The sequence below is a fragment of the Cryptotermes secundus genome, unplaced genomic scaffold (assembly GCF_002891405.2).
Source record: "Cryptotermes secundus unplaced genomic scaffold, Csec_1.0 scaffold506, whole genome shotgun sequence".
In the NCBI taxonomy this organism is placed as follows: Eukaryota; Metazoa; Arthropoda; class Insecta; order Blattodea; family Kalotermitidae; genus Cryptotermes; species Cryptotermes secundus.
In genome coordinates, this window is record NW_019721012.1 from 430938 (window position 1) to 456102 (window position 25165).

At 38.4% G+C, this 25165-nt stretch overlaps 1 protein-coding gene across 1 annotated transcript; it reads left to right on the top strand.

Moving 5' to 3' along the window:
* Positions 1-8574: 8574 nt before the first annotated feature.
* On the top strand, positions 8575-15223 carry LOC111875236 (trypsin-1). The gene is made up of 5 exons (XM_023871295.2): positions 8575-8627; positions 10294-10379; positions 11398-11486; positions 12387-12519; positions 13858-15223. Exons 1-5 carry the CDS (start codon positions 8585-8587, stop codon positions 14263-14265), a joined length of 759 nt encoding a protein of 252 aa, XP_023727063.1. The 5' UTR covers positions 8575-8584; the 3' UTR covers positions 14266-15223.
* The last annotated feature ends 9942 nt before the right edge of the window (positions 15224-25165 follow it).

Genomic DNA, 25165 nt, shown 5'->3' on the forward strand with positions numbered 1-25165 from the left:
TATCGCTAAATCACTCGGCACTGTAAAGTCTGGCTTCATGATAACGTCCATAAACATCTAGGAATTGATTCATTTCATAGTGGTATTATTATTATTATTATTATTGGAGGGGGTGGGTTTCCCCATGCACCGCGACCAGTGGTCTATTGTACATCCCCCTGTGATATTCTACCAGTCTCTATACACTACCGATACTGGTACGTGCCATCAGTCCCGACTCAGCCAGCGAGTTCGGCCTCTACTGGCTCAGCGGTATCTGGATGCTTCCCCCATCTACCAGAGACTTTAGAGACTATTGTTGGGCGGGAAATGTCCTTATAATTTGGCTCAGAGGCCTCCTTGAGGCATGAGGTTCTTTTACTTGCCGTAAAGCCACGACACGGGACCCACGGCTTAAAGTCCCTCCCGGAGGACTTGTTCCCTGAATTTTTCCGCCCTTAAAAATTCCACGACTTACGTCGGGTTTGAACCCGCGTACCTTGAGTCATAAAGTGGGAACGTTACCTCTAGACTATGGAGGCCGCTTTTCATAGTGGTATATAATTTTGCAAAGCAGCGGCCCCTAATAGGTAGGCGACTGTGTGCTGCGCTCATTATGGTACTATATGTGATGGGCAACATTTTTAAAAATGCCATCATTTCTATGTTTGAGGCATATGCATAGGCGCATTTTATTGTGTGCATTAATGGTGAAGCATATACGCGTACTTTTAAAGATTTGGAAACTGTTATCCGTGGCATATGTACATACGAAACATTAGGGATAGCATGTTATTCTGATGTCTCGTAAATCTGGTATGAGTGCTTTGTTACTGTAGCATCCGTCCATTACTGGGAGCGCAACATTTACATCTGCATTGGCATGTAACACGTGTTTGTGAGGGAAGTCCAACACAATAAGCTGGAACTGGAATGTAATAGCCTTCATCAGCTGAGTATGGCTCAATGTATCGGTGAAAATGCATAGGAGTATGTAGGAAGATAAAATTTATATGAAGATGTCACTTCGTGTCCGTTCATTGGGCGATCTCTACGGCTTCTTCATGGTAGATGATGTTAATATTTAAAACTTTTCTCAGAAAGTTCATGAGTGCTTCATGCACTATCAGGCCCATTGTCGTCGGTTATATCACCCTGATAGAATTAAACGACGATTAAAAAATTATGAAACTTCTTAATAGCATTTTCTCAGTCCTCTGGTTATTTTCTGTCTCTCGTTTCGAAATATTCACCTCACCACACTCAAATTATATAATGATTTTAAGCGTCCTGTATAACGTTTATTTTGACTCAGTTCTTGGGGTTTCACACTATGTGGCAGTGGGAAGTACGATCTTCTACCTGCAAGATTTGTATTCCTGAAAACAATATGTAAAATTAATTAATAGATCACTGATATTTTGAGAATGATAATAAATTTAAATTAACTGCATAACTTCGCCAGGATATTTCATGCCCCCTAACCAAATAATCGCCCTCACAGTGAAAAACGCCCCACATATTGGGAAGAATTGGATTATGGTGCCAAGCGGCGAAGTGGATTCTCGGAGATAAAGATAATTAAGCCATATTAAAAGGGAAATCAGTGATTCGGCTATGCTTTTTGCATCCTTAACAGACTCACACCTAGGATTTCTAATATTCTTCGGCATATAATATGAAAAATTTTAATATTTAGACAGGATTCATTTTTTGGCTTACATTTAGTTTCCCTTCCAAACACATGGATTATATCAGTTTAACAATTTTGGATGAAGGTCATGAGTGGTGGACTGGACGTAGATGTCAGCTGCTAAGTATTTTGCGGTTTTCGTATCCAGAAAGTGAAGAACACCAGAAAGCAGACGTGAGTCACAATAGTCTTAAGGTCGAAACCAAGATTCGAATGTGTGTTTCTCAAACACAAATCATACAGAGTTACGGCTTCACTCGCTTAACACTCTAATTCTATATAATATATAGACACTTACTTATACGAATATACATTATACGAATCAATTTCACTTCAAGGTCGAGCCATTTTATATTGTAAAGCTGTGGAACTTAATATTCATTACAGAACACGAAACTCTATACCTGATGTGCGTAGTTGGAGGTATCAGCTGGCCTGCCTCCCACAACACGACAGTCCAAGCGATGATGACACCGAAACTGCAGCCTGACTGTAAATTAGTCACTAATTACCAACAATTCGTTCATAGTAGTAAGGTTAAGATACTAACACTCCTTGAATTACACATTACATAAATGTCATAAATAATATATTCACATTATAATAAAGTAATAATTATAACAATAACTGTAATTGAAAATAAGAATTAAGTCAGTAGAAACCATATCAGATTACTGCCAAGACAAAAGAAATTTCTGAAGTAAAATACATAACAATTATTCAAGAGAACATGGGCATGAACAAAGAGATTGAAAAACTAGTAGAATGCAGGAAAATCAAACCGTTAGATCAATGCTACGAAAAGCTATTCAAATTAAATAGAAGAATAGGATAACGGACGGAAAATTCATTGGAAACCTGAATGCCCCATTTAACAACGGAAAGAACAGATACATTTTACTTAAAAAAATTAGAACCTAAGATTAGCCGAAAGCCAGATAGCGGCTATGAAATAGTGTATATGGAAAGAAATATTCAGTATTATGCAGCAAAGATGCTAATAACTGCAGGTGATATTAAATGTAGAATTTGAGAGAACTGTGATGTAGTAGAATACTGACCAGCGGGATTTCCAGGCGTAGCAAAGGAAGAGCATGCAACTTTTGAAAACATTTACATTCCAGGCTCAGTAAATAACTAGAAGTGAATACGTGAAGGAATACTTTCTGTTACATATACGAAAAGCAGTTCAGTTAGGTCTGCACAATGAAGTGAGTAATCTGGGACCCGTTATATAAAACACACAAACCCACACCATACAAGAAACCTGAAATCATTCTTACAGGAGAAACATATTTTTTAATTGACGTTTCTTTTCCGTATGATAGGAAGAGGTACTGAAGAAAAAGACTCTAAGTAGTTATTGTATTAAAAATATTTGCTGATTAAATTACAATTGATGTGAAATATGAAAATGAATACAATACCACTGATCACAAACACGACTGAGAGAATATTAAGATTATTTGAGAACACACGTATTTTGAAAACAGTTCTTTTAATTCTGGACAGAGCATGAAGAGCAGGAAGAAAATCCCACCTTTCCATCGAAAACAAGTTACTAATCTACAACACAGTCATCAAGCCTATATGGAGATACAGCATAGAACTCTGGGGCTGCTCCAGCAATTCCAGCATCGCCATTATACAGCGTGCCCAGTCCAAACTACTCCGATCCATCACGAACGCACCACGGCATGTATCCAACCGCACCCTACATACTGATCTAAAAACTCCTTACGTAACAGAAGTCATCCGAGAAAACAGCACCAAGTACTTCAGCAAACTAGAAAATCACTCCAACCCATTTCTTCAACCACTACTGCAACCTCATGAAAATCGAAGACTCAAAATAGGTTGGCCATCAGATCTAACGAACTGAGGAAAACGTCACTGGATATTTATTCCGCACACGCCAGAAGAGTGTACAATAAATAGTTATTAAATTGGACATCAGTCAGCACACTGACTTATAGATTGTACAGTCTGATAGTCAATAAAAGAGAGAAATAAAAAATATATTTTCCTCAAGTGTCCACACCTGTTCCTTCTGTTACACTCATCAGAATGTCCATACTGTCTTCAGTTCTTCCGCATTCCGGTTGCTTTGATATGTGTGAATGGTTATTTACAAGAAGTAATTAATTTCAGTTTTAGTTTCCTTCCACCGAATTTGGTAATCTTTTCCATTATCCGTCACACATCCTTGATATAATCTCTGTAATAATATTTTATGCAGCTATTGATATTTACAGTAAACATTCATGTGTCCTCTGTTAAATTTTTCATATAAACACGAATGTGTTCATGAAATGTAATTCAGACGCTTGGAATTTGAAGTTCCCACTACGTGACCACGAAGACTACGTTCTTCTAGATTTTCATGCAGTCCAGAGAGAGCCAAAAGTTTCGGAGAAAGAGTCGCCTCCTTTTTCAATGTCGATGAGTAAATTAAGGAAGTAATTAGCAGAAATAGGTCGAGGACTCATATGAGCTCGCCGCTTGTCTATGCAGATTTGTTGATTGTCTTAACGCTTCAACCAAGAAGTTGAGGAGGTAGGTTCCTCCGAAATGTCGAGCTGTCTCCGAGTTACAACCCAATACGCAGTATTATTCATAATCCAAACTCTTCATATTGTCACGTATCCCGGTAACGCGACAAGAAATTAAGGGGATCCGGATTAGAAGAAGCTGTTTTTTGGATAACTCCTTTACAATTAAAATTAAAATCACTCTGATTTAATGTCTTCCATGAGATGCCACCTGGCTACTCTGTCGTCTTCTGGTTCTTAGCTGAGCTGGTTTATTCTACTCTCAGCTCTGCTCCATTCGCCTGTGATCTCTTCTCCGCTGTGCTCTCCTCTGTTCTCTTTGATTTCTTATATTCTACAGTTGGACAGCTTAGGGGACTCCTTATTCAAGGGTTCCGTTTCGTGTGCTCGATGTATCAGTTGCTAGTGTATTCGTTACCGCGGGAACTGCACTAGTCTTGGTTTAACTCCCGAGGTAACGGTCTGTTATGTATACGCTGTCTCGAAGACGTGCATGGACGGTTGCAGAGCAAATGGGCAATTCTTTGTCTGGCTCCATTATTTCGGCTTTTAGTCAGTGTTTATTGAACATTGCTCAACAATGGTCTGTTCCAGCTTGTTGTCTCTGCCACGTGTTTTAACCAGCCGTTGTCTAGCAATGGACACCAGCTTTGACTCAAGATATTCCGGCTTTTAGGTTGCACGTCACAATATTTTAATGCTAAAATTTCAAAACTGAGACATTGAACGGGGCTGAGCGTAGTTCAACAGTGGCGCTTTCGGCTTATCTTTGAATCGTGGTCATCCCTGGGAAGTTCATTCTATTTTCCTATCGCCTTCATTCTCTCATCGCGACAGTTATCTGCCGGCAAAGAATTCTGTAAATTGCTCAGCTACATAAGGCAAGATAACCTCATTGTCAAGTTATAGACGTGCATTGTTTTATAGCAGAAGATGCTTACAAAAATGGACACACGTAAAGAAAAACTCGAGATCTTTGGATAATTCATAATTTCAAAATTTCTCAGACGACATTTCTCTTTCACGCCCTTGGGCTCTTGTCTCTCATTTTGCAGTTTCATGGTAAATTCTACAGACGATGGGGCTCCTTAGATGAGTGATCAGCTCGTCGCAATTCCTCTACCAAAACACAGGACGACACACACAGAATAAACACACATACCAAACATCCATGCCTTTTGTGTGAACCGAACCCACGATCCCGGCTTCCGAGTGAGCGAAGATAATACATGCCTTAGACCGCTCGGCTACGGTGACTGGCCATATTACATGGACATAAATTAAACTGAGAACGAATTCCTTCCACTATTAGCTGTGACGTCATTAATATTTTTGACGAAACTCTTAAGTAGTATATACTTGCGTGAAATACATTATCAAATGAACGAATCCGTCTTGGCATTAAGAAATAGTATGTAACCGTAGAGTCCCGTTTCTTCAACCAGCAAGGAGAATGACGTGCACTTAAGATCATTATTGACATATTCACGTAAAGAATACGGCGAATAGAATGATAAGCTACAATGGCAAACTATCCTAAGTCAATTATTCAACCTGCTTACGAAAGATAACTACGTTTTCTCAAAGTGTATGCACTCATACGATGGATCAATTGATTGTAGAATAGTATTGCCTAAATTATAATCGCTTTATCAATCAGTAAATGATGATAAGAGTAACACAAGCTTCCGGAGTGTATTCGATTTCTGTAGTACATGCCTATCGACTCTATCACTGACTCAGGCCACGTATGATAACAGGGCCGTACAAGATTTCTCAACAGAGGCCACAAGTCCTGGCTGTAGGAACTAAGGCAGACAGCATGATTTCTCCATTATTGTAAGTAAATAGACAATGGAGGCCGCGTCATAGCTCAAGCGGTTAGTCGCTGGCTTCCCACCGCGGCGGCCCGGGTTCGAGTCCGGGTCTGGTTAAATGGGATTTGTGGTGGACAAAGTGGAGCTAGGGCAGGTTTTCTCCGAGTACTTCGGTTTCCCTTGCCAATCTTCATTCCACCAATTGCTCCACAGTCACCCTCACCTATCATCTGGGGTTGGTACAATAGGCCAGATGTGGCCGCAGTACAAGGGACATAGTCCCACCTCATTAGCAATAAAAAATAGACAATGGAATTCAATTATATTACGATTGTATTAGATAACGCGGGAGCATCAACGTCTCACAGCCCTATGGGCCTTCACGGCCTGGTACAAGGATAGCTTTACTTTTTACTTTACATTATAGTAAGAAAAACTACGATACTTATACAAATTGCTTCCCACAAAAAATGTGACTAAATACATTGTTTACGAAAATCCCAGAGTTCCTGGCTACAGATCCAGAGATCCCGGGTTCGATTTCCGGCGCTACCAGATTTTCTGAGATGTAGTGGTTCTGGAACGGAGTCCACTCAGTCTCATGAGGTTAATTGACGGTCTGTTTCAAGGAAATGCGGCTCCGGTCTAGAAACCCGAAATTAACGGCCGTGAGAATTCGTTGCGCTGACTACGCGACACCCTCTGTCAGCAAAAGTTGGCACTTACTTCGCGGACAAGCGGCGATTGCTCGGTCGGTATAGTTTCAGGGCACACGCTGATATGGATATTTTTCTTGTTTTATTTAACTCATGCTCAAAAATATTTCCGCATCTTTTATTTACACTCTGTACAAAAATGAAACACCTTTCCCGAAATATACTTCTCACTATATTCTTTAGTAATCACTACTCCCGAAGTGTGAGTTGTGTTGCTTTCCTAAGATCTCGAAGTTCCCGAATTGTACACGTAATTTGTTTGATTTTCTATAGACTTTGCTGCTCTCGAATTATACCTCATGCTATTTGCTTTGCACCTTTATGTTGCCTAACATTAAATCTTGAGCTCTCAAGCTGCTTACTTAGATATGATTATTATGCAACACATAAATTTGAAAGAGGAAAGAAATATGTAAAGTGGCTGTGGAGATATGGACTTAGTTAATGCTACTCTTTTGTGGTTTAAAAACAATGCTTATTGAGTAGTTTCAATATAGATCACATTTATTTTTATTTTCCGGTCAACACAGAAGCAGGTAGAATCGCTATCTCGGGCNCCAAGCTGCTTACTTAGATATGATTATTATGCAACATATAAATTTGAAAGAGGAAAGAAATATGTAAAATGGCTGTGGAGATATGGACTTAGTTAATGCTACTTTTTGTGGTTTAAAAACAATGCTTATCGAGTAGTTTCAATATAGATCACATTTATTATTTTCCGGTCAACACAGAAGCAGGTAGAATCGCTATCTCGGGCAGAATGCAAATTTCATATCCGGTTTATTTCATCACGTACTTCGTGTAAATATAAATGCAAGCCGAATGCATTCACCGCTGTGTTATACAATAAGTACATATACTGCATATTATAGTATATACTATATTGTATTGGCCTTTTATCAACTGGATAATATTGATTTTTTTTTACTGAAGTTATACGTATTGAATATTTTATGTGAATGAACTCCACTGAACATACTCTGCCTGCCGTGCGTTCCACTGCTCTTCTTGAGGCGAATTGGCTTTGAGGTCATTTTGACACTGTTATACTAACGAAAAGGGATTGTATTATGTGGTATAATTAGTATACGATATATATAGTGTATAACAAGTCGATTACAGTGGCCGCACTTTCTAAGGCATGAGGCGTCTTCGCCTTCTCGGTTCGAATCCCACTTGAGGCATGGACGATTATGTGTGTTTATTCTGTGTTTGTGCTGGCTCGTGTGTCGGTAGCGAACTTGCGGCGCGCTGATGATTCCCCTTTCCAGAAATCCTAGAGCCAGAGATAGGTAACATATAACAAACAGGTTTATACGCTATGCTTATGGTATATAAGTTCTTGTTAATTACATGATATAACGATTTTAATTAAAAGTCAAACCTCAAGATTTCACATATATAGCGAAACATGCCATCCTAGACAGTAATTGCACCTGATATAAATAGTTCTATGTTGGCAGGAATATAGTAAATATTATCTATAGTGATTTACAAAAATATGAGTAACATGACGTATTAAAATGCATTATTTTAAAGGTTTTGTTATATCGCCTTGTCAGTTACTTTCCTTAAGTACTAATTACGCCATACATATGCACTGATTTAAATCAGTTTGTACTTTCCAGTTAGTGTTTCCCATTTAAAATTTCCCTGATATGAATTCTGATTCAGGCCATAAAGATACCACATACGTAATCTTGATTCGCACGGATATTCCAGGACTTGTTTGTGATTTATCGGAAGAGATATGTACGACGTAGAGTATATAAGCAGTAAATACAATAAGATAGACACTTCCTGCTGAAGTTTGAGCGTATCAGCATGATTCCCCTTGTGATCTTCACTTCACTGTTCTTCTGCGTGGGTAGGTACACAAATGTTCTTGTAAGATTTGAGGTTTTCACGGCGGTGACTATGTAGAAAGCAGTCTTCTGGGATGTGGCGTCGTGTAGATATTGTATTAACCGACGTTTCGGAGGAACGTATTGCCTCCATCTACAATATCTACACGGCACCACAACCCAGAAGACTACTTACTTCAAATATGTTCTTATTTGTTTCGGCGAAACTTTAGTAATAAGCCAATGAACTCCGTATAACTGTAACTTGTCTCTCCGTTTTTCTTCAGTCATCCGAGATCTTCTGCGCACTGAATGAAGAACATTCGAATAGATTACAAAGTTTCTGTATGCTATGTCAATCCTTTATTGTAGTCGAAACTATTACGGTGATGGGGAAGTCTTGTATATTTGTTGGTACCTGAGTCAGGTTTCAAATGACACAAGTAAATTTCATTCTACTCTCATATTTATGTTTAAATAATAATAAGAAAAACATATAATATACTCATATGTATGATTCCACTCCTTTTGGTTTCTCTGTATAAATATTATGATGCAAACATTTGCCTGCCGACAATCATATTATAATATGCATTTAACTGCACCCTTTAAGCGTTTCCCTGTAGGTGATATTCAAGTTTCTATAGTATAGTCTAGTAGGTCACAGTAGCCGCACTGTACTGCCTTCGCTCGTTCGGAAGTCGGGATCGTGGGTTCGAATCTCACACTAGGCATGGATGTTTGGTGTGTGTATATGTTTATTCTGCGTTTGTGTTGTCCTGTGTTTAGGTAGAGGCCTTGCGACGAGCTGATCACCCGTCCAAGGAGTCCTACATTCTCTAATAATGAGCGATGAAACTGAGAAATTAGCCTTATGCTCCAAAGTGAGCGCGAAGGGAAGAAATAGAATATTATAGCCGAGAGTGAAGTACAGTTATTACTTGTGAATTCATGTTGTCCACTCCATTCTACGCGTCTTTAACCTCTCTCTACGTATAAAAATACGTGTTTTATTGTATTCATTAATGTTTGGTTATGGTGTTTATGTCCAATATGGAGGCGGATTAGAATACCTCCACCTTAGCCCTGCGAGTGTAGAAGGTGACGAAAAGAGAAGTCCATACGTGGGGCTATAATTGGGACTCCCTAGCACTGGGAGATCTAAATACAGAGACCTGATCCTCCAGGTTGGGGGTTGGACGCAAGACAGGCGACCTTGCTCTGTACAAATTTACTGTTGCGAAATGCAAAATAGTAAAACCGGATGTCTATTTCACGACGCAGTAGACAGGTCTGGCAGAATTTTGTAAGGAAGGCTATGGCTCAATATAAGCTGTTTTGCCACTGATGATGATGGTGCTTATGTAGCTCTAAGATTGCAGGTTATTTAATATAATCGAAACGTCAGATATATGAAATTTTTAATTTCATTCTTTTTTTTTTTCAGTAAGTAAACTAATATATGACGGCGGGATACAAATTAGAATACAATGAATTATTTCGGTATGATTCCATTCAAAGCGGATTAGCNGACGGCGGGATACAAATACGAATCATCTCCAAGGGGAACGACGATTACTTTGCCAGTTTTAAATAAATGGAAAATTATTTTGATAAAGTCACGTGTCATAAGGATTGAGCATATAGTACAAAACTCAGTATTGCAGACACTAATGCTTGCATTTACAGGAACTGTTCCCCTTGCCACACGTCATGGGCCTGATGGGCGCATTGTGGGCGGCAGTCCTGCCAACATTACCAACTATCCGTACCAGGTACATTATTCTTGTATATTATTCAATTGCATTGCTCTTATACGTTGCTGTACAAGTTGTGTATAAATAAGCAACGACATTTATTTTTACCTAGGCCAAGCCAGTGCTATTACAGGTATGAAGAGTTTAGAAGTTAGAAAATTGTTTCGTATGAAAATTCCAAGAACCTTCGTAGCAGAAGATTTTTATAATAAAGAAATTCTCGAATTTAAATTTCCTTTTTATTTACTATATGAAGATAAAAAGGAATTGACGGCACATCAGACATAAGGAGAAGATAGACAAATAAGTAAACCACATAGAACACCCCATCTGAACTAAGGAATTACCAAGATGATATCATTCTAATTTTTCGTAGCGAAATTAGCTGAATTGATGGAAATGGAAAATACGTATATTTGAATAGGAAGGAACGCACGGTATCTTCCAGCGGTTTCCAGATACAGTGAACCTCTGACGGGCCCAGCAAAGTATAAACTTCCCCATCCGCTTGCAATTCCTATCTGATGAAAGCAGAACAAATTTAGGAATTATTTCGTTTTAAAAAGCCTATATGGTGGACAAAGACCAAAATATAATGTTCCTCAGATTTTCCTAATATAAAACGATAACATTTAAGGGTTATATAGTTTCAGACATAATGCCGTGTAGTTCTTTGTAAATCAAACGGCGTTTCAGAGGAATGTATGGCCTCCATCTTCAGGGGTGAAAATACGTTCAAAAAGAAACCAGCATGAAGCAAATAGCAAACACAATTTAGACTTCAAGATGGAGGCGACATATTCCTCCGTAGTGTAGGTCGTCTTTCAACAGACTAGACGGTGTTATATACCCAAAGATAGACGTCTTCATAACCACAGCTGGGAGAACCTCAAATCCTCTAGTGTAGCATTCCTTCCAATGATTCTGCATCTGGATATACATGTACAGCCTTGGTACCAGCACTCCCCTATAAAAGAATTTGAAGGAATTAGTGATTTACATATATTCTGATCGTAATATTTACATCCTCTTTTAGCTGTCTTTGGAATTTTTCTTCATGCATAGCTGTGGCGCTTCCATCATTGGCGCCAACTGGGCAGTGACAGCCGCTCATTGCGTCGAGGGGTGAGTGTTCGCTTCCTGTTACAATGTTGACGTTTAAAAACTGTAGCTTTGAATATCCAGGTTGCGGCCAAACTGAGTAATGGTGAAACAGGATTCCTTATAGTCCAACAGAAGCTAAACGACCTTCGGAGGAATACACTGTTATAATCTTCAGGGTTAGAGATATGGCAAACAGAAGTAATGACAAAAATGGAAGCAGCTTGCTGTTATGTGTATTAGGTGCTGTGTTCATCCTAAAATCCCATTTAGAAAACTTGGATAAACGGCCGTGGGGATTCGTTGCGCTGACCACGCGACACCTCTATCCACTAAAGTTGGCACTAACTTCGCCGACAAGCGACGGTCGCTCGGTCGGTAGATTTCGCTTACGGGATACAGGTAACGGAGATCCTCCTAAAAGTCCTTCATTTCCTACCCATCATACAGTGTCACATCCCAGGAGAATGTATTCTTCGTGAATATTGTTATGAGAAACTGAAACTCAACACTGATGAAGTAGTCAGTAGATATGAAAAAGATGTCATTATTACTTGAAATAAATCCGTCTTTAGAATTTTTAGTAAAATATTTTTATGAAAATTGCATATGTCTCTGAATCTTGTCTGTTGTAAAAATATTTAAATACGATATTATTATATCAGTAGTTCACCTTATTTGTTCCTATTCCTTTTGTCCTTCCAAGATGAAGAACGTAGTTGCGACAGTACGTTGTTTGTATTGTAGTGTTTTAGGTTGTGATTATGTGCAGATCCCTGAATAATCTACACCAATCCCGCGAACTTCAATAACACTGATAACCACCCAGAACACCAGACGTTGTCACAACCCAGAATACCACAATCTGAACGCTCACCGCCAATAGAACAAAGTGACTTCTAACACACTCGCTTTTATAAACAGGTTGCCGCCCGCATCAGTGCGTCTTCGAGCTGGAAGTAGCACCAAGGGGGTCGGTGGTACGGTGCACCCTGCGTCCGAAGTTGTTATGCATCCAGACTACTGGGACGCCGACTATGACATTGCAGTCATCAAGGTGAGATTCTCGCAGAGACAAATGCTTTAGGCTTCACAGGACATTGTAATACACGTGAAGATTTGGTTACGTATTGAGAGAAAAGTGATACGCAACATCCGGGAATCGATCTCCTCTCCTTCAGTCAGTAGATACTCAGTTTACGGACTTGGATATCACGGCAATCTATACGGAATATTATAAATCATATTTTTAAAAATGAAACAATATTTATATGATCGAAATATTTTGTTCTGTTGTGTACAAAAGCAAGAAAAATATTAAATATAGCGAGACTAATTGTAAGCAGTCAAATACAAATCGGCGTTTTTTTGTTAATATATGTTACATATTTACAATATACTCTCGATTTTATTGAGTAATACGTAAACTTTCTGTAAGTGGGTGTCTTGAGTAGAGAAATCATCCACTGACGATATTCTTACAGGACATGTAACGGAATAATAATGGCTTTAGCTTTCATCATCTGCTGGTTGTGGTAGGTCAGGTGATCCGCTTCTTGGGTGCTGATTCATTGACTTGTATTATTTTAAAAAGTATACTCAGTTGAGGCACTATGCTACAAGCCAGAAGATTGCCGTTCGAGTCCCGATGAGGTGGATTCTTTTCAATTGACCTAATGCTTCCAGCCGCATCATGGCCCTGGGGTAGACTCACCCTCTAACAGAAATGAGTACCAAGAATATTCCGGTGGGATAAAGAGCGGCGCTTAAGGCTGAAAACCTTACCCCCATCTGTGAACCCTCTGTCTAGTCAATGTGGGACCCTCAACGTCTCACAACCCTATGGGCCTCTACGGCCCGTTACAGGGATACCTTTATCTATTACTCATTTGTGCGATAGATGAAAAGATAACATTAAAAGGGGTCATAGATATAAGGTCGAGACTTGAACCGAGTTCGTTTCGTTCGGTTTCATGTGCTTTTTTTATTGAGGACACAGCGATGGATATTCTGCTTCCATGAAAGACCTCAAGAAATTCTGGTCTCTCTGAAAGAGTAATAGTTACTGAAGTACGAATTTGCTTTATAGAATTAGTTACATATATGATGATAAAATTTTGGACGTTTCATATTCCACTCTATAAAGCACACATGTTGAATCTCTTTGACATTAAATAACTGTGTTTTGTGCAAATTATATTTATGGCTTACATGTGATTATCTATAATATAAAGCGATTATATCCCAGATATATCTTCTTAGTGGAGATTGACTGGTTTTAATTCGATATCGGAACTTACATTATAAATATTCTTTACACGAATTTCATAATTCAAATGATCGAAATATTCTGTTAGAATAAGAAAATTAAATACCTTATTAATGTGTTGCACAGGTATCAGAGCCATTCGAATTCAGTGATAGCGTGCAGCCAATTTCAATGAGCTCAGTGGTCCCTCCAACTGGAACTCCAGTCGTGGTCACTGGATGGGGCAGACTCAGTACTGATGGATCCTCCCCATCGCAGCTGTATCAGGTGCTGATTAGCGTGATGGACTATGACACGTGTAACTCTGCTTACCGGGAAGCCGGAGGCCTCACAACACGAATGTTCTGTGCCGGGGTTCCTGCAGGAGGAAAGGATTCCTGCAACGGGGATTCTGGTGGCCCTCTCATGGCCAATGGTGAACTCTCCGGCATTGTGTCGTGGGGCTACGACTGCGGAGAAGCTGGCTTCCCTGGTGTTTACGCTAATGTTGCTGTTTTGAAGAGCTGGGTCACTTCAGTCACTGGAATTGAGTGACGTGAAAATAGCAATCACAGTTGCGATACTCATGAATATAATTCATAAATTAAAATATTTTAACAATTATGTAATAAATGTACTAGTGGTATAAAATTTGAAGAGTGGTATATTTTTATCTCAGAATATATATCTTAATTTTAGTCATCACCAAATCTTAAAACCATTTATTCTAACTTTAAAAATGGCAGTTTTATTTCCGACAGCAAAAAAAGGCCACAATTTTAGGTTATCAGACCTGCCACCCCCTTTCATGCGTAAATAATAATATTTAAAAAAAAAGTCCCTGAGACCTCTGTATGCAAGTGTTTGTTCACTCTGCAGTACAATAAAATATCATCTTATGTCAGTGCAGTCAGATATATCAATTCTATAAAGGTCGAAATTTCAGACGTTTGGCACTTGTGAGTTTAAGATGATGATTATATCAATATAATGTGTTTCGTGTTATATTTATATAATTGCAGTGCTTTCACGTTGGATTCTAAATTGATTAATTAATTATGAGTTAATAAAATATATTGCTGATCATCAAATTAAATCATAAATTAATATGCATTCAAGTGCTCAATAACAAGACAAGTTTCGATTTTCAGATAATCATAAACAGAGGTTTTCTACCTATTATTAAATGGTCTTATTATAATAGTTAAGGTTTCTAAAAGATCGCTGTTCTTCCTCAAAATATATATATTGAATTAATAAACGAAAATATTGTTCAATGTGCTGATGTTATGCTACCAGCATGAGTTTATGAGGCAGAATATTATTATATTTACCATATCCTATTCATATGTTATAGCAGTTATTTATATTCTTGTATATATAACATACAATTATATTGTCCCGTACTAGTTTTCATTAACTGTAATATAAGATTATAGGATGGACAATTATGTAGGAACTTCGATTACTGTACTAAATGCTGGTTAATAAAATGCCCCCGTTGATAACTTTCCAAGAGTCGAAAGATATCGGGTCATTGTTTAAATACACGTACATAACCTGTAGTTGGTTGAGGCACTGTGCTACAAACAGGAAGGTCGCTGGTTCGAGTCCCGTTGAGTTGGATTTTTTCAATTGACCTAATCCTTCCAGCCTCACTATGAACGTAGGGTCGACTCAGCCTCTGACAGAAATGAGTACCCGGAATCTTCCTGGGAGTAAAGAGCTACCGGAGCGTAAGGCTGACAGCCTCACCGCCATCTCTGAGAAATTTTCTAGAGAAAATGTGGGAGCCCCGACGATTCACAACCCTATGGGCCTCAACGGCCTCTTACAGGGATAGCTTTACCTTTCATTATATTTTTACCTTTATATTATAATTAGAAGACTTTTAGTAAACTTTATTAGTTCATAACAGTGTTTAGAATATGTATGTGTTAGTAAAGAATGAACATTATTTTTAGAATTTTACTATTGTTGTTAAGGGAGAGCAGCTTTGATTATGTGCTCTGCGCGATATATGAAATGTTCGCCTTGCAGCAGAAAGCACAGACCGTGTTGTGCTCGGAATTTAAACCTATTATTCGATTTCAACGCGAATTTATACGTGAGTTTGGTGTGAGATCACCTGATGACAAGAGAACTAGGAGATGGTACGAGAAATATGGGCTGGCCGACAGTGTGACAAAGGATGGCATAGGACATCTCATGAAGTTGTGGATCGCGCTAGACAGGCTTTTACACTGACTCCGAAGACGTCGGCCTCATTGGCGAGTACATAATTGCAGATGTCGCAAACGGCTGTCATCAGAATTCTTCGAAAGAACCTACGTCTAAAACCGTACAAATCACAAATAGTCCATAAATTTAAGCACACGAAAAACAGCTTAGTTTGCAGTTTTGACACACATGTTGCCGCAAATTCTGGAACAAGATAATTTCTTAGGTCGTATTGTCTTCAATGATCAGGCAAGATTTCACATGTCTTATTTGTCAATCAGCATAACTATGTCATTTGAGGCAGTGAGCCTTCCAGAGAACATAACATGAATGGAATTCGCTTAGTGTGGGGTGGAGTCCAACTGGGTCCACTCGGCACGGCGGCCACTGTTTGGCCTATTGTAGCCTACTCCGGGTGATTATGATGATGGAGAATTTGGTGGAATGAAGATTTGCTGGGAAACCAAAGTTCTCGGAGAAAATCTACCCCAACGCCACTTTGTCTACCACATATCCCACTTGACCAGATACGGGATGGAACACGGGCCGCCGCGGTGGGAAGCCAGCGACTAAACATGAATGGGTAGGTATAAGGCAAACTGTAATCTGAAAGTCGCCGGTTTAAAATTCGTCCCGACGATTGCTGGATGATGCATTAACTTGAAAAGCTTTAAACGTTTCCTTTTTACTCTGAACTTTGTGGCTGCCGTGGCTAATGTGCACTGCTGCCATTAATGCAGCCATTTTCTTCAGTCTGTTGTATACCATTGCAATCAGAGTATCCTGTGTAGCCTGCTATTTGAAAACCAACCCTGAAATTCCGTGTGTGCAACTCAAGCAATTTTTTGTTTTCATAAACTCATACACGAGATGCTAATTGCCATGCTCCGCATTAGGAAATCGTGTCATCTCGTTTCGCTAGAAAATTTGCTTCACTGTCGGAAGTAAAGTAAGCCATACCAGGAGTTCCGTCTTGTGATATTACGAAGGCCCCGAATACAAAAATAGAGAAATATATACTAAAATTTAAAACGCCGAAAATCTGAAACGGGGGAGAATCCAATAACTGTACTTTTACATTTTCTGTTCAAAATTATCTCCTCAAAATCTGTCAAAATTTCTACCAGAAAGCTTTAATCATCCTGTATTTTGTATCAGCAGTGTAAAAAGTTGTTTTTACGTTATTATACGGCGTGACGTGTTTACGTTTCCACGTATTATTTTTAAAATACAGAAAATCTTTGTGTGTTCTGGCCATGCTTTTCCATCAGTTTGTTTATCTGTTGACTTTGTTTCAGCATTTTTTTAAAAACTGCGCATGGAAGACGTCCGCTTAAAGATGTCCGGGAATTCTAATTTTCAACCACATTGATCCCTAATATAGCCTAGTTTACATAACAGCATAAATTGAATTTTCCGCATATCCTACGAATGGTCTGGCAGATGTTATTGACGTACGGTATGAGGAATTCTGGTAAAGTTTGTCTGCTAATTCGCATTTTCAGCTCGTACAGTATTACTTATTGAAGAGTAATTTATATAAACCCATAAAGAGAAGTTTCAATTCAACCCAAAACCGTTCCATATAGTTTATCGAAATTCGACATGAGGAATTTCCATGAAAAGGCTTTGGACAGTTGCGATCCCCAGCTATATTTGTCTAAAAGAGCCTAGTTTACACAAACTTTCCATGTTCTTTCCCATATATTCGGGAATTCGTTTCAGATATTGAGTTGGAATTTAATATTTTAACTTAACGTCCATGTATTTATCGTCCGTCAGTACTGCACCACTTGTTTATTCACTACTTAATCTTAATCTTAGTTTAACATTTTACACTTTGACACAACATGTTTCGGCCCCAAACGGCCATTTTCAGGTGTCTTGATATGTTACAAATATTTTATTAAATTATGCTAAAACTGCTACACTGTGTTAGTCCGTTTTAAAATCACACGCTGTAGTTCTCTTTTAAATGTAAATCAAGATAAAATTCGTTACAATTCATATTTCACCTCACAAGGAGTGACGTCCATTGTTCATAAATGTACGCCTGTCCCAGGAGTTTCCGCAGCTTGCCCCTCACATTCGTAGCCTACTTTTCAGTTATGTCTGCTAAATGCCCCTGGTTTGCGTGTTTCCTCCAAAGCTTGTGGTGTTGTCTTTGCTAACATGATAACACGTTTGAAACATAAAGACACCTGAAGATGGCCGTTTGGGGCCGAAATATGTTGTGTCAAAGTGTAAAATGTTAAACTAAGATTAAGAGTAAGTAGAGAATAAGCTGGAGAACCACCCCTTGTCGCCTGTCCGCTACTGCTTATTCAACATATTCACAGCTTCCCTCCAAAACTGGAGGGCGTCTCCTCCATCCGCAACCTGAGGACGCGCCATGCCGTGGTGACAAGGGACCCACCTAACAAATAACGTAAAAAAATAATTATGTTACGAAAATGAACACAAAGCCTCGGACCTGGACTGATTCCTTGCATAAACGACCTAAGCTAAAGAAAATGGATATGAGGTTTGGCACTTGGAATGTTCGAAGTTTGTATAGGGCAGGTTCGATCAGGGCAGTGGCGGAAGAAATCTTAAAATACGTATATAAATTGGATTTAGCGTGAGTACAGGAGATCAAATTAACCATATTTTGATAGATAGGAGACGGCACTCAAGTGTACTTGATGTCCGATCATTCAGGGCAGCAGATTGTGATACTGACCACTATCTACTGGTGGCAAATATTAGGGAAAGACTGGCAGTGAGCAGACAAACAACACACAGGGTTCATATGGAGAGGTTCAATCTCAAGATATTAAATGAGGTAGCAGGTAAAGAGTAGTGTTGTGTTGAAATCTCAAATAGGTTCGCAGCTTTGGAAAACTTGGAAACTGAGGTGGGTGATAAAAAAGCTTGGGAAACTATTAGAGAGAATACAAAAATGTCTGCCAAAGAGAGTCTAGGTTATTATGAACCGAAGAAGCATAAGCCGTGGTTCGATGAAGGATGCTCAAAATTATTAGATCAAAGAAAGCAGGCCAAATTGCATGGTTACAGGATCCAAGCGAGTTAAATGGGGATAATCTGAACAATATAAGACGTGAAAACAACAGGCATTTCAGAAAAAAGAAGGAATATCTGAAAGATAAAATTGCTGAGCTTGCAATGAACAGTAAGAACAAGAACTTTAGAGACCTGTATAGAGGAATAAATGACTTTAAGAGGGGTTACCAGCCTAGGAGTAACTTAGTGAAGGATGAGAATGGTGATCTGCTTGCAGATTCGCACAACATTTTGAATAGGTGGAGGAACTACTTCTCTCAGTTATTGAATTTATATAGGGTCAGTGCTGTTAGACAGACAGAAATTGATACAGCTGAGCCGTTAATACCTGATCCTAGCCCTTTTGAGTTTGAAAGTGCTCTTGCAAAATTGAAACGGTATAAAACGCCAGGTAGTGATTAAATTCCTTCAGAACTTATTCAAGCAGGAGGCGATATATTATGTTCTAAGATCCACAATCTAATTATTTCTATTTGGCATAAGGAAAAATTGCCTGATCAGTGGAAAGAGTCTGTTATTGTACCAGTGCACAAGAAGGGTGATAAAACTGACTGTAGTAATTATCGGGGTATATCACTGCTATCAACTTCATATCAAATTTTGTCCAATATTCTTCTTTCAAGGTTAAGTCCATATATAGATGAATTTTTTTGGGACCATCAGCGTGGGTTTCGACGTAACAGATCAACTACAGATCAGATCTTTTGCATTTGTCAAATATTGGAGACAAAATGGGAGTACGATGAGACAGTACATCAGCTATTCATAGACTTCAAGAAAGCCTATTATTCAGTTAGGAGGGAAGTATTGTACAATATTCTAATAGAGTTTGGGATAGCCATGAACCCAGTTAGGTTGATTAAAATGTGTTTATACGAAACGTATAGTAAAGTCCGTGTAGGTAAACATTTGTCTGATAAATTTCCTATCCAGAATGGTCTAAAACAAGGAGATGCTTTATCGCCACTCCTTTTCAACTTTGCCTTAGAATATGTAATTAGGAACGTCCAGGGAAACCAGGTGGAACTGAAATTAAACGGGACACGTCAGCTGTTGGCATGCGACGATGATACTGGGTGATAATGTAGATACCATAAAGAAAAACACACAGACTTTAATTGACGCAAGTAAAGAGGTTGGTCTAGAAGTAAACACAGAGAAAACTAAGTATATGTTGCTGTCTCGTCACCAAAGTACATGGCAAAATCATGACATAAAGATAGGAAGCAGTTGTTTTGAAAATGTGGAATAGTTCTGATATTTGGGAACAACGATAACAGATCGAAACCTGATTCAGAAAGAAATTAAGAGGATATTTAAGTCGGGTAATGCTTGCTACCATTCAGTCCAGAACCTTTTGCCTTCTCGTCTGCTGTCCAAAAACATAAAACTTAGAATATACAGAACTATAATTTTGTCTGTGGTTCTATATGGATGTGAAACTTGGTGTCTGACATTAAGGAAGGAACGTAGACTAAGGGTGTTTGAGAACAAGGTGTTGAGGAGATTATTTGGACCAAAGAGAGATGAAGTGACAGGAGGTTGGAGAAATCTGCATAAAGAGGAGCTTCATAACTTGTACTCTTCTCTAAGTATAATTAGATTGATCAACTCAAGGAGAATGGGGTGGGCAGGGCATGTAGCACGAATGGAGGAGACGTAAATGCGTATAGGATATTGGAGGGGAAACCAGAAGGAAAGAAACCACGAGGAAGACCAAGGCGTAGGTGGGTGGACAATATTAGAATGGATCTTAGAGTGGTAGGATGGGATGGTATAGATTGGATAGATCTGGCTGAGGATATGGACCAATGGAAGGCTCTTGTGAACACGGTAATGAACCTTCGGGTTCCATATAATGCTGGGAAATTCTTGAGTAGCTGCAGAATTGGCGGCTCTTCCAGAAGGGCTCAGCTCCATTAGTAAGTAAGTAAGTAAGTAAGTAAGTAAGTAAGTAAGTAAGTGAATAAGCAAGTGCTGCAATACTGACGGACGATAAATACATGGACGTTAAGTTGGAGCGGAACTGTACAAAGCCTTTTCATGGAAATTTCTCATGTCGAATTTCGATAAATATATGGAACCGCTTTAGGTTGAATTGAAGCTTACATATTCTTAAGAAGACTGGAATAAAAATTACAGAAGAAACGNAACGGACGATAAATATATGGACGTTAAGTTAAAATATTAAATTCCAACTCAATGTCTGAAACGGATTCCCGAATATATGGAAAAGAATATTGAAAGTTTGTGTAAACTATGCTCTTTATAGACAAATATAGCTGGGGAGCGGAACTGTACAAAGCCTTTTCATGGAAATTTCTCATGTCAAATTTCGATAAATATATGGAACCGCTTTAGGTTGAATTGAAGCTTACATATTCTTAAGAAGACTGGAATAAAAATTACAGAAGAAACGAAAATATGTGTATGTGTCATGGAAACCTTCATAGAGACGTTATGNTATATCTGACGTAGTTGTTAAGTTTACATTGTTCCCTGAATGGAATGGGTGGCAAGTCTAAGCGGAATATAGGAGGTTCAGACTCAGCGTAATCTAACACTACTCGAAAAAAGGTCATAGAAATCTCCGCACTGTCTTCAGCAAAAAAGAATACAAAATNTTAGCATATTTCCCTTATTTTGAAAAAATAAAGATAGACATATGAGATCAACATTCTGTGTGTGTGTGTGTCTTATTCAATAATTTTTCAACTACTTCTGTCTTTACCCTACACAAAATGGGGGACGAAAGCTGCATTATATCTGACGTAGTTGTTAAGTTTACATTGTTCCCTGAATGGAATGGGTGGCAAGTCTAAGCGGAATATAGGAGGTTCAGACTCAGCGTAATCTAACACTACTCGAAAAAAGGTCATAGAAATCTCCGCACTGTCTTCAGCAAAAAAGAATACAAAATATTAATTAATAACAATTTGACACAATAAATAGTAACATAAGACTCAGAATAACTACGAGATGAATCAGAACTACTCCGAACAATATGCTCAGTAGCTGAAATATGCTTCATTACGAAAGATGAAAACCCAAACCTCCTTCGTAGGCCTAAATGGAAACCAAATAACACCAGAGGCGTCTGTGTACAACAGACAAAGAAAACTCAGAGAGATTATGCGTAATATTACGAAACAAACCCCAATCCCAATGTGGCCCATTTACAGGGTACACAATTCAAAACAAATAATTGGAAAAATAGCAAATTTAATGGTAATCCAGTACCCAAAACCTTGTCCCAACATGCAAAAACTTACATCGCCGCTGCCCTCATCGACCGGAGCGAGGAATCCAGACACAATTTAATGCCCCTCTTCGCCAACCAACGGTACGGTAAGCAGCCTACTACTGGACTAAAGGCGTCTCTACTCATAAGCACTCATAAGGGTCTTCATTTCAGATCCAGAAAGGGGAACATCACATAGTAGATAGGACGATGGGACATAAAACGGCAAATGCGTCAATACTCGGACGCCTCGGGGAAGGGGGGATGAAGATCAGGAGGGTACCGGGCCGAAATGCGCTACTCCCGAGCCACATGAAGAGAAAACTTGGTTCAGAGTTGAAATACAAAAGATATTCAGTTCAGTGAGCTACAATATAAAAGCACATGAAAACTACTGACGTCATTTATAACAATCGTGTTTTTTGTTTATCTTTTAATAAAGGCGTATAGGTTATTTTATTTTATTGGTAGAGCTTCATGAGAGAGCGTGTGAATGAGGATAGAACTGTTGCCTAAAAGATTTTAACTCCTTTCAAATTAGATTTCCTTTATTTCGTGTAGCAGCGCTTTATTACAATAAGACACGTAATGCATACTACACAATATACAGGCATGTATATTTATTTCCTTGAGGATTCCATAAGAGTGTCCAGTGAATATTTAATATATAGTAGCCNGTACAATATAAAACCACAAGAAAACTACTGACGTCATTAATAACAATCGTATTTTTCTTTGTCTTTTAATAAAGGCGTATAGGTTATTTTATTTTATTGGTAGAACTTCATGAGAGAGAGTGTGAATGAGGATAGAACTGTTGCCTAAAAGATTTTAACTCCTTTCAAATTAGATTTCCTTTATTTCGTGTAGCAGCGCTTTATTACAATAAGACACGTAATGCATACTACACAATATACAGGCATGTATATTTATTTCCTTGAGGATTCCATAAGAGTGTCCAGTGAATATTTAATATATAGTAGCCTAAAGTAATTTCATTTAATTTAATTTAACTTAATCTGTAACATTCTGCAAGCCTGTAGATATACCGCTTTGCCAATCTCATTAAGTACGAGTATCAGTGATAAGCGTACTGTTGCATAAGAATGTATTGATTGTTTCTTTTAAGACAGACAGCCTTAGTTTTAATTATTCACCATTTTTTTCTGATAAATGAGCATATATATATATATATACACTCCATATTTTCATGAATGAATGAAGGAATGTACAAGGGGTGGGCCTTCTCGGCCCTTGCACCGCGACCTACAGTGGTCTANTTAAAGTAATTTGATTTAATTTAATTTAATTTAATCTGTAACTTTCTGCAAGCCTGTAGATATACCGCTTTGCCAATCTCATTAAGTACGAGTATCAGTGATAAGCGTACTGTTGCATAAGAATGTATTGATTGTTTCTTTTAAGACAAGACAGCTGTAGTTTTAATTATTCACCAATTTTTTTTTTCTGATGAATGAGCTTATATATATGTACACTCCATATTTTCGTGTATGAATGAGTGAATGTATAAGGGGCGGGCCATCTCGGCCCTTGCACCGCGACCTACAGTTGTCTATTGTGCTTTACATATTTTCATAGTGCTGTCTGATACCACACTTCAATTGTATTCTGCACAATATGTGTATAATTCAGTAGTCCTTATTTGGGAAGCACTCTAACATATGAGTATCTTCCTTCACGTGAGTGTATATTTAAAATCTACACAACACCGATCATATTACTGTTCCATTAATTAAAACAAATTGTAAAACTCAAATAACAGAGAGCAGTGGAGACTGGCTGTAGAGAAGGCCAAAGCTGACCCTGGACTGTATCGCCGACTAGTATGTAGGACAAAACTGAAATAAAATGTCCCAAAAGCTAAATTACATACACCCACAAAGCAGTATGTTTATTGCTCTTCTTTATTGTCTTCAGTAATTTTCATTCCGGAGAATACTAAAAGACACATTTCATTCCATCTGGCTTCATTAATTACGTTGAAATATAATTAAAGAAGATTTAAGCCACATACAATTGAAGGACAATATAACTTGATGCAAACAAACCCTACTGAATTTAGCACATGTATCTACAAAGATCCAAAGAACAGGGGCGTTCTCACGGCGGTAAGATCCGCCGAAACAATAAGGAAATTCCCAATCTTCAACAGAGCCGGATGGCTCATTCAGATGTTGACAAGCGCCCAGTAAGTTGAGGGACCTTCTACTCAAACTCTCGTGCAATTTGTTTTATAAATTGCAAATTGAGTCATATAATTCCATAATGAAGCGTAATTTGTTTAGGTTCATACATCGGATTCCCGTTTAGCCCTACCCTTACCATTCAATTAGTACGACTTGAAAGAACTGCTTCGAAGATGAGTTGGACAGTTCTAGTCTTCGGCCGTACTGTTACATAAAAAGGGTCCACTTTACGGGAGGATATAAACGCACTTCTAAATGCATCCTAAAATATATTTTACAGAACCTTCCTCGAAATTTTATATGAAAGTATTCCACAAATCTTTGTTTTGAAATTTCGATTTTACATTATTATTATGCACATGTAAGCATAGTTTGCATGCGGCCGTTAACTGACTTTGCAAATATTCCAGTAAACTTTTTCATAGATTTTTTAAGTTTAATGTGGTAGGTCCCCATCAAACACTCGTTATGATCTGTAATTGAACCTACATTACACAAGACCAGAAGGTGCTTCACCCTCTAGATCTCGAACCATACCACTTGTCCTGAATTTTTTAAATTGGAGACCTCCTTGGGTTTGTATTAAACTTGAAGAATGCTAGATTCACTTCCAATAGTTCCATTTTTAATTTTTTAAACAAAATTTTGGAGTGCAAGCTAGACAATAGTGTTCGTTTCAAGACTTTTTAATTGTGTATTAAAACAGCTATGTGAAATTCCTGGA

Bases quoted from the DNA above. Each gene is read 5' to 3' on its own strand.
- LOC111875236 (XM_023871295.2), top strand. From the start codon at position 8,585: ATGATTCCCCTTGTGATCTTCACTTCACTGTTCTTCTGCGTGG. The intron at 8,628-10,293 runs GTAGGTACACAA...TTGCATTTACAG, and splicing joins TTCACTGTTCTTCTGCGTGG to GAACTGTTCCCCTTGCCACA. The intron at 10,380-11,397 runs GTACATTATTCT...ATCCTCTTTTAG, and splicing joins TTACCAACTATCCGTACCAG to CTGTCTTTGGAATTTTTCTT.